The sequence below is a fragment of the Acanthaster planci genome, linkage group LG08 (genome assembly GCF_054643075.1).
Source record: "Acanthaster planci isolate LZ-2023a linkage group LG08, COTS_SCS, whole genome shotgun sequence".
NCBI classification, from domain to species: Eukaryota; Metazoa; Echinodermata; class Asteroidea; order Valvatida; family Acanthasteridae; genus Acanthaster; species Acanthaster planci.
Window position 1 is genome coordinate 7100218 of NC_141784.1, and position 11030 is coordinate 7111247.

Here is an 11030-nt window from a genome sequence, read left to right on the forward strand (position 1 = left end):
CAACCACGCGTCATGATTGACAAAGCACCAGCAAGTAGTCTGGTATCCTATTTATTGTCAGGAATTTGTGCACAATGATTGCAGCGTGCCTTGCCCAATATGAATTAGTGGAAACGAGTACTCGGGGGTCCAGTCCACTAATTCAAGCCCCATTGAAAACAGTGTAAAATCAGCACCGTTCAGGGCCCAATAGCATGCACGCCAACATCCCTGAGATTTCTGAAACACAAATGAAATTCTTGTCTGGTCACTTATCTTTCAATTTCTTTTCATTTTTTTGTGGGTTAACCAATTACATTTTTAATTATTCCCACAAAACAAAATCACCCCCCAAAAAGTGATTTTTCCGAAGTCTGATTGCAGCCATTTTTCAAGTGGCAACCCTCAACTTTCTCGGGCACTTAGGACCATTTTTCAACCGTAGTTTTCAGCCCTTCTGCCCTCATATGAAAGCTCAAAGACCCAGGAAGTTGATCCTGGCAACGATTTACACAATCTCACCGTTTTGGGGGCCAAACAATCTCCTTTTTCAAAAGATACTGTGGGGGCACTTTTAATGCTAATGAGCTGGTCAGAAATTCTCACTTGAATTAGTGGTCTGCACCCTCGGGTATCGCGTAGCAGTACTGTACGTACGTCGCGTTTCAGTGGAACTGGTGATGCGGAAGTCTACACTTAATTGCAAAATACTGGTTGAAATTTTCATTGGAGCCTGACATATATTGTAAACATAAACGGAGGGCAGCAGAGAAAAACGTATTCGGTTCAGTGTATTCAGGTAGTCAAACTTTCTGTTATTTTTATGTGTAAAATTAGAAGCAGTTTTTAGCGGAAGCTGCGGTAGCATGGCTGTTGCGCTGTGCATGCACATTATGCAGTGATATTACATGTACAGTATATGTCAATGGCGTCTAACCTTGCCTGTAGTTGTGTGGCTCCAGGCCCACTCGACTCCTGTCTGTTCTTAATTCTCCACTTTTCCATGCTCATACTGGGATGAAAAATCTGAGACTTTTGAGACAACTCGACTATGGGACAACTCTACTACAGTATCTGTGCCTCAAATAGACAACTCAACTGTTGGGACGTGTCGTCCATAGAGAGAAGTTCAAGTTGACCTCAATGGATGTGCGTGTGCTTTACAGTCACTTTGCCCACAAATTAAAGGACAGATTTTCCATTTCCCACACTGGCAGACTACATGTAGCAACTTATCAGATCAACTGTGTACTGCAGAGGCCAGAGTTTGCACTGTGCCACTGTGCACGCTGCATGGCCATTGTGGCTCTGCACTGCACTAGTTGGGATGGCTGATGTGCTGCCCACTGGTCCGATCTCTGCATACTGCATCACCGGGTCCCTGTACACATCATACCCGTGGAGTTCATTGCCCCGGACTCCATCATGTTATGCCTTGCACAATTGAGTTGTCTTAATGGACAACTACATGTAGGTAAATGGGTTGTCACAATGGTCGAGTTGTCTCAATGGTCTGGTTATCCCGAGTCGAGTTGCCAAACAGTGGAGTTGTCCCATCGGTCAAGTTGTCTCAGGGGTCCAGTTATCGAAAGTTATATTGGTAAATGGTTGGGTTGTCTGAGATCCTTCTTAGTAGGCATGTGTTTTGTACAGTTGTACGTGTGCTCGATTACATGTACATCTAATCCTTAAGTTGACCGAGCATAATTCATGTTTTTGTTGTATGCTGTGTTATTGTTTAACCATACATATTCCAACAAAATCTCTTTTAGCTTATGTAATTTATGATTTGTTAAGTTGGTTGTGATTGCACAAGTTGCCAGTGCCTTGGACATGATAACATTGGTATGTTTCTGCAGTGTTCTAATGCAATAAACATACATAAATTGTTTTTTTTTGTACAAAGGTTTGTCCACTTTTCTTTCTTCATGAATATAAGGTTGTTCAAGATTTATATGGCTTACAGATTATTGCCTTTGTTTTTTGTTCATCCAGGTCAAGGAGACTACCTGGCAATAGGTAGTGTGGGGAATTATACATGTACACTTCAGGGAATCAGTTGGGATTGTTGTGAGATACAGAACTCTTTGAGAACCATTTGCTTTCATGCCACCAAGAAGGATGAGTGACGTGTTGATCTGTTTCAGCTGCTGTGTCACAGAACAGCCACCCCCTGTAAGTCACCAGACTGGTAATCTACATCTCAAAGGAGGATAGTTATTGATGAAGGAAGGCCATGCTGAAAAAATTTTACAAACCAAAATATGGCCAATCTTACATCAAAATCCTCTAAAACTACAACTTAGCAGGCCTCGATCTTTACCGCGACCACCCCGGCCAACGGCAGTGTGCCCTTCCAAGTTGGCCATAATGCCCTTCCAAAAAACTCACATGTCGCGGCCACCTTGGCCAGCGTGCCCTTCCCCCTTTGCTGCCGGCCGTATGTGTAATAAGAGTGTACCATGTAAGCCTATGCATGTTGTGCGATTCCGAATTTGGGCTGCGTTCGAGCGAGCTACTCGTGCTAACCCGAGTACTATTCCGAGCGCTCGAACGGCAGGAGTACCGTACACTCAGGTTTTGAGGAGTAACCGCGCGAACGCAGCCTTGGATATCATATATTATATTTTAAACTTACAAGTAGTTTACGGGGATTAGGAATCCTTGAATTCTAATGGGAAAGGGATACAAAATCTAAGCAAGCATTAAATCAGAGGCTGGATTCTGAAGGAAAAAATTGTCTGGGTAATTGTAATTTGTAATTAATTAAAAATGAACATTACAATTTAATACAGGGAATGCGACAAATTCAGCAATAGTAGCAGCATGATAAACGCCTTTTATTGAAGGGGGATGGCATGGTGTACAAGAACTGAACAATAGCTTATAGGCCTACTCATGACATGATTGGTTGTCAAAAATGTAAATCAAAGGTTTCCAAATCATTGGCTTTGGTGCCCCCTCGGGCTGGCCTGCTGCCTTGTTGAAATTTGATGAAGGCAAGGCCAAAGTGGCCTGCCCCATTTCCCCCCAAGATTGAGGCCTGCTTAGTGAAGATTAGTCCATGTATTTCACCTGCAAAGTTTGAATTTTCCAACATGAATCTTATGTACATGTGTAACGGTTGAAACTTGAACCAGGAAAATTATTTTTTAACAGGAAGTTCAGGTTTGAATCATAGTGCCATTGTGTAAAAAGCATGTAACAACATTGTTTTTTAGTCAACTGTTGATACCAAGGCCCGATAAAGTGATTTCAAGTGTAGTTGAGGCCATCCGGGTTAAGCTGAATGTTCACAAAAACAGGTCACAAACTGCAGTAGCTTGATTTATTGGACAAATTCTGTTAAGCCTCTTACATAACCTGACTATTAATTTTGATTAAAGTTTGGTCTTTATTTAGAATTGGCTTCGTACTAAAACTCTGTAAATCCTTATTGTAACCTGTTGGATTGGCAGACTGAATATTGTCGGATTTAGCACAAATTCTCAGTAATGTGGCAGGATTAAAAGTGACAAGTATTCTTTATTTTGTATTACCCAAGAAACATCCATTGTCAAACTGCTAATCAAGTTTTTCATTGCTGTCTTCTTTTACTCTTCTCCCTTCTTTTCTTCAGAGGAGGCAGAGAATAGACCGATCGATGATAGGACTACCAACAAATTTCATCCACACGGGTCACATAGGGTCAGGAGATATGTCACCGCAGCATGAGCTTCAAGAACAAAATAATGTAAGTTATTGATGTTACGGAGGCTACAGCTTGGATGTAATGTATTCTGTCGCTCACATTCTCCAACAAGCTGTTTACGGTCAAACCTTATTAATTTAGTAAGAGCAGTGTTAGTACAACATTCTGTTTATAACAAGGAAATGTTTTGGTCCCAATCATTTTATTTTTCATTGTTTTGATTCCTGATAATGAAAACTTCCTGTTATTACCAAGTCATCTGCAAAGTCCATAGAACCTCTTCTTAACATGGTTCCTCAAAACTCATATGCCAATGTTAAATTTAGCAGATGTAATAGAGCATAGCTTGAACATACTGCTGTCCTGAGCTGAGTTGTTGCTGAGCTGTAATATGCAAAGATTTTGTTGATAAACCTCAAAAGCACTGTCAGTTGACCATGACAAAATAAAAATCATTCATGGCTACCCATAGGTTAGGTCAAACTGTTATTAAAAATCTACCGGTATGAATTCTTGAATCGTTGTTTTCACACAAACTCCCGATGGTTATTCCAAATTCATGGAGAGGTTTTATAGGATTTTGGAAGATTGTGAAAAGTACTGCTTACTACATACATGTAACTTTGTGCGGAGTGTAATACAGCTTTAAAGGATGTGCCATCGGTTTCCTGCACAGGGTGGAATAGGAAGTTACCTGGCATGAGCACTTTGTTTGAAGTTCTGCAATGTAGACCTGGTTTGTATGTAATATTGCATGTTGTTGAGTAGTCTCAGAATACTTCAGGCCATTTTGCTTTGTTGTTAACACACAGACAAGACTGCTGAGGGTATTTCTGGATTTGCTTACATGTACATGTATGTCTGGCACTCAAAACCTTTGTCATGAATTCAATACTTTGACCTTGACCAACACCCATACACTGCTTTGTCAGTTGTGAAGACCAAAAAAGCTTTCCAAAGTTTTTGTTACTATTTCAAAAGTGATTGTGTTTTAATGCTCCTTTCCCTCAAGTACCGTCTGTATTGAGTTAATGATAAATGTCTGGCATAAGTACACATGACTGCACACATAAAGCCAGTTGTATTAGATTTTGGCAGGACTGCCTGCAGTCAGTTCACTTCAAGTTCATTGATTGGTCATTTGAAAGGAAACTCCTATTGGTTAGTGGAATGCATAGATTTAGAAATGTTAAGTTATATACATGTAGATGTACATGTATACAAACAGACCTACATGTACATGTACGGTGTAGTACAGTGATAGTATATCCTGAAATTATCAGACTAAACAAACCATACAGATGTGTAGTAAGTACAGTGTACATGTACTCCCCCTTCTCCAAATTGTTACATTCTGAAGACTCTCCTTGCATCAAAGAGCAGGACCAAAAAATGTGAGGAATATCAGTACTTGCCACGTTTAACTTAAATTAAATTGTTTTCATGAATTAGCATTGCTTTCTTTGACATATGGAAATTTCCACTGTTTGAAAAGGAAATTACCAACTTTTTACTTCTTACTGTGATGTTGAAGAAGGTGTAGGAATAAGTTGTAGTTGATGTGTCTTGTTGGAAAGAGTTGTTTACTTGTAAAGGATTATGAGATTTTGTTTCCAACCATTCTCAAGGCAGCAGCACCAAACAAAGGGTTTTTCCATTTTGTTTTAAACTGAAGAGAAAGTTGTTAAATTCTGTAAATTTTTCAAGGTGTGACTGGTTCAGATTTGATGGGTACCCAGAAAAAGGGAAGGAGTTGTGGTTTATAACTTATTCCAATGTTTTCATGGTTTTGCCTGAGGTCAGCTCCATGAACCAAATCACTGTAGTCTTGAAGTATTGAACATTTACAGATCATGACCAGCCACTATGGATGGACAGATCGTAATGAACATGTACATGTACCTGCAAACCACTGTGTTAATTTTGTTTAAAATGTACACAGTTTAAGTTAAAGTACTTTTTTCATTCCTTTTTTCTTCAGCATTTAAACTCTATCCAAGTACAGATGCAATCAAAAGGTGGTTATAGTGGTCCCCCTGTCGTAGATTTTCATCGAAATCTCATTGACGTTAAAAGAGTACCAGGTAAGTTCTGGTCTTGACATTTTCAAAATGGACCACTAATAAAGCTAAAAAGGGTCACTTAGTCATTACCACAAGTTCTGTTCACAATGTGGTTTCTTTTCCCGGATGGCCATAAGAGAAGTGCACTTCACTGCACTCCATTTATGGTTTACATGTCCTTGAGAAGTAAATGTATAAAATGCCATATTATTTAGAGTTATTTTACAACCAATAGCTGATATTTACTGAAGTAGATTTGTAGAGGGGATCTTTTAATATGGCCTTTATTACTTTTTCCCCCAGAATATTCTTAAAACTAAAACAGCATTGAAAATATGAGATTTGAAGCTCCTTTTCTCAAATGAAAATATACATTTGGCTGGTGTTAGACACAACAACACTAGAAAAAGTAGCTTGTGGTCTACAGGGATTAAAAAAGACTTTGTCTTGCTATCTTTGCCTTGCTACTGACTAGCCAACACGGCAGCTACCTATTACCATCAATTTCCTGACTACAAATGTTTTGCATGTCCCAGCCACGCATGGAACTCTGCATCCCCTGCCAGGAAACGATGAATTTGAGCTACAGAGATTGCATGAGTTGGCAGTGAAAAACACACAGGCAGTTCAGTCACAAAAAAGGGAGAGGCAAACAAACTAGGTGTGGAATGGGCACCTGATGAGTTGCGTTTGGCCAACTTCATTTAGGATATAAAAATAAAGTGCTAATAACAAGGACTTTATAAATAATCTTGTACATGTACATGTAGGCACTTTTATGAATTTCAGGGTTTTTTGAGGTGGATACATTTTTATAAGGCCATTTTTTGGTACCATTTAACATGTTTAACACATTTGCTTTCATTGTAACCATATGCACATTATTCACTAAAAAGTGAAAGATTTCTGTGACGGAAGTGCTCTGGCTTAGATCATAATCTTAAATTTGAATGATACTGGTTTGTTGTGTGTGTTTCTATGTGAACACATTCAGCACCAGTAATCTTCAAATGCAATGTCGTATTCTGATTTAATGTACATGTATGTGGGGTTTCAAGAATGACAAAGTTGTGTTATAATGATAATGACAAGATAACAGGAATGACCTCACCATTAAGTTATTAGCCAGGTGGGCTAAATACAATATTCAAAAAAGTTAAGGACCACTTTTTTTAACTTGTAGTTTTTTTTTCCGAGCAATGAGTGAGATCTAGTTCTTTCATTTTGTGTTTGTCTAGATGGTGTTCTCATTGGAATAAAAATTTTGAAAAATGGTCCAAAACATCTAATGCACATTTTCAGCAGTAAAATATCTGATATAAAAAGTATACACAAAATAAAAAGTGGTCCTTAACTCTTATTGAGTAGTGTACATAACAACAAACTACATGTAGATCAACTTTCATTTTAGGCCAATTTTCCATCATCCGTTTCTAACCAGTTCATCTAATGCAATAATGTCACTGCATTTATATGTAGACGAAAATTCCTGACCTCGGCTCATAAACCTTCAAATTTTATCAAGTAATATTTAATTAATATTCTTATTTTATAGGAGATAGTGACTAAGTGCTCTGCAGTTATCTGTGTGTACTTCAAAGGAGCTGTTGTACAGGTAATGTGAGAATGCCCAAGCATTGCAGAGGCAAGTTGAGACACCTGTTAGTCACCACCTCAGTGGGCATCAGTTGTGTGCTATGTGTGTGCCAAGTGTAAGGATTGCTTCTTTGAATGGATCAGCTCCCTATATTTTTTCCATTCTGATGGAGCAGGATATCCATAGCACCCATGTAACAAACTCGAACCTTACTCCAGAATACGTCAGAGGTCATTTAGAATCTACATGTATCTATAAATACCGGCAATAGACTAGCCAGGAGTATGTCGATCATTTTACTCTAGTGCAGGTGAAAACTTGCTGAGTGTGACTCTTTGCAAAAACTTGATAATGAACGACACAATACTTAAAAAAATACTCAAACTTTACAACCGACATATTGACTTTCAGATCTATCTATTATTTGGTCTTCCAAAACACACTGTATGCTAAACTTTTGTGCAATTATCAAGGGATTAGGGCCTAAATATATAAAATGACAATCATAAGACAAGTCTAATGTAACAGTGTGTATGTTGCAAGGAAGTTCATTTTTAGCTGCGGTGAACATTAGAATGTTAAGCCTTTTCACACAATTTTTACCCTATACCTTGTCCACAGCCTAAAAAGCAAAGATACATGTTCAAGTAAACATTAAAAATACCAGGGTTTGGTATACCCCCAAATCATCTACAGGTACATGTACATGTATATCTGAAAATACAGTAGAAACATGTTAGAGGATGGCCATCCCTTCTGCTTCATATCTGTACAAGAATTCTTTGGAGAAATATCCTTCAAGACTGTTGGTATGCTGAAATATCTACAGTGAATGAAGACACTGAATATCAATAAACACTGAAATCTGTAAACCAAAGGAAAACCTTCAGACAAAAGCCAAATTCTGCATCTTTATACTGTGGTCACATTTATGTACATGGAGGCAGAGAATGTATCAAATATGAAGTGCTGAAATAATGAACAATTAAACAAATAAACCTTTGGAAATTAAAGTTTACTGTGTTGAAGTTAAGTTAAAAACCCAACCTGAAACAAGAGTTGATAACTTCCTGTTTTCATTTCCCAGCTGTTATTTGATACAAGTCGATGTACATGTACTGATGTATGCGGTGATTACAAAAGAACTGTGGTAAAACTCTGGACATGTTCAAAATAAGAGATTGTTAACACAAATTGGTCAATTTCCCTCGCCTAGTTCAACCTTGGATGACTCACTCCTAGCTTAATCTTGTTTCAAAAGGTACATGGAACTAAATGCACTGGTAGGATATAACCTGAGTTGGGTGTTTATCAATTTTGGACTCAAGATTGCACATTTTGTCAGTCATTGGATGCTATTTCATGGCTTGTTTCAAAACAGTCCTGTGCCTCAACATCATTTGGAATGACTGAACATTTCATTTGTACTTGATCAAAGATTAAAACATGGGCCCAACTTTCTTCCAAACATCCCTTACTTTGCTACAGTCATATCCAACTTGTGTTGGGTCTTCACATGCAACACATTTTCAGGCTGAAAATATAACAATGATCGCTCCCATTTGTCCCTTGTCTAATAAACCAGACTCTCCAAATACAGTGTACATGGTGTAAATGAACATATAGAAATGCAGTGAAGACCCGTCTAGCACCACAAAGCTCAAAAAGTTTTTTATACTCGTATAAGAGCAGATCACATCTTATTAAATTACACTTAAAAATCTTGACAGACAGAACTTTTTGATGTTACAACAGCCTGTAGAGATTAAAAAAGTACATCCTTAAGGGCATAATACAGGTACCTTGTATTATTCCATGAATAGATTTTGGCAGTTTAGATGTCTTGTTAAATTTCCCATTATGGCTGAAAAGATTTATTTTGCATGATTTTATAAATAACTTTCTTAAGAAATTTTTTCAGGGGATGGAAAAGTGCCTTGGTGTAAAAAGAAAAAATCCTGGTGCAACCTTTTTTGTTAAATGTTGTAAATATAAATGTTAATTCTTGAAGGGTTGCAGTTACACTTAGGCGGTCAAGGTTGTGTTGTTCTTAATTGGGACCTGTTATTAATTGGGCATTAGAAATTTGTCTGGGAAAGTGATTTGCATTCATAAATTCATGATGCAGCATACACACATTGCAGTGAATTAGAGTGTGCATGTATGCACTACTTTGTGTTTCTACTCCCACATAAAGTAGTCCCTTGGCTTTTTCCCCTTTACTCAGTTTCAATATCAAAAAGTGTTGAAGATTATCAAACAAAAACTGCTGAACTTACAAGCATAGTCATTCTACCTTAGATAACACTTCCGGAAGAAATTCTAAGGCTTTCAATCATCAGTGCTGACCTGTTAAACTCTGTGTGAATTTTCTCTTGTGTTTCATTTTGTAATGAGTAAAGCATGTTCAGTCCAGGCTTCATTTTGCTCAATAATAGCATGAACACATACTCATTGACACTTTATGGAAATTCTTTGTGTGGTTAGCAAACATTACAGTATCCTTCCCCAAATAGCTCTTGAACTACCGGTAACAATTTGGTGTACATGTATGTTTGAATAGTATGCATCCTTTCCTGTACATTTAAACTCTACATTTGGATATACAGTATAAATTAATATCTTTATAGAATGTTGAATTTTTTTGGTGTTTCTTAGAAATGAAAGCTCTAAACGATCTGGAACTATATTTTGCGAATATTAAATGTTTTCAGATCTACATCTTTTTTGTAGTGTTGCTGAAACTACTTGTAGATGCCTTGTTTTCCCTTTCAGTTTCTATGTAACTATCTACTTGCAGAGTGGTGATAGTTGGAATTATTTTATCATGACAGTGGCCACTTTTTAACTTTAATTTTTGACTTTAATTTTTGAATTTTGTTATCTGTAGAAATTGTTTGCTTGAATTTCGGGCTATTTATGTGCACAAATTGGGTCTCTTTTAAACACGATTCAACAGAAAGTTGATTTTAATGCAACCTCTTTTGTTGTGAATTGTATTAAAAGTGGATTTATTTTATCTTTCAAGTTTAAGTACATTCCATGTAAAAAGTACATTGAACTTGAATTATTTGTACGTCATGTCAACTGGTGATAATTTTCAATTTGATTTTTATTTAATTTCAGGCAATCCTGAACGGACATGAATCATGCAAGTCAGTTATTGAGTTCAGTGTGATATGGTTGATATTCTGAAATGTTAAGGCAGCAGTCAAAATGTGCATCTCTGAAAATGCCATGGACATTTGTTTCTCATGTCTTGTAGGTTTTGAAGCTCTACAAATTTGCTAGAGAAATACACACTTCTGAATAGTCTTATTTTTGTGATTTCATCCTCTTGAATTGTCTACACTTTTCTACTGAATGTCTTTATGTAATCTAGAATCATGTACATTGTAAATTTTTCACATAATTAGTACCTTTTCAAAGACATTGTTAAATAAATGTAGAATCATGATCATGCTAAATTGGGAATGTTTGCACCTACAGATATTTTGGCATGTATTGAAGATGCTTTTTGGTCAGTGATTTAGTCATTGTCACTGAAGAATTTGAAAACATTGTGGGTGGAAAAAATGTGACTTTTCTTTCTGTGCACTGGAGTCGAATTTTATTTTGCTCAAAAGAGACAAACCTTTAAAGTCTGTCTTCATGAATGGGAATGAAGAATAAATGATGGATCTGGGTAAAAACAATTCTT

At 37.2% G+C, this 11030-nt stretch overlaps 1 protein-coding gene across 1 annotated transcript; it reads left to right on the plus strand.

Moving 5' to 3' along the window:
• Positions 1–611: 611 nt before the first annotated feature.
• On the plus strand, positions 612–7932 carry LOC110987775 (CDC42 small effector protein 2-like). The gene is made up of 5 exons (XM_087140578.1): positions 612–778; positions 1975–2154; positions 3599–3712; positions 5652–5754; positions 7289–7932. Exons 2-5 carry the CDS (start codon positions 2086–2088, stop codon positions 7300–7302), a joined length of 300 nt encoding a protein of 99 aa, XP_086996704.1. The 5' UTR covers positions 612–778; positions 1975–2085; the 3' UTR covers positions 7303–7932.
• The last annotated feature ends 3098 nt before the right edge of the window (positions 7933–11030 follow it).

Coding starts and splice junctions, on each gene's coding strand:
- LOC110987775 (XM_087140578.1), top strand. CDS start 2,086: ATGCCACCAAGAAGGATGAGTGACGTGTTGATCTGTTTCAGCTGCTGT. Junction 2,155..3,598: donor TCACAGAACAGCCACCCCCT/GTAAGTCACCAG, acceptor TCTTTTCTTCAG/AGGAGGCAGAGAATAGACCG. Junction 3,713..5,651: donor AGCTTCAAGAACAAAATAAT/GTAAGTTATTGA, acceptor TTTTTTCTTCAG/CATTTAAACTCTATCCAAGT.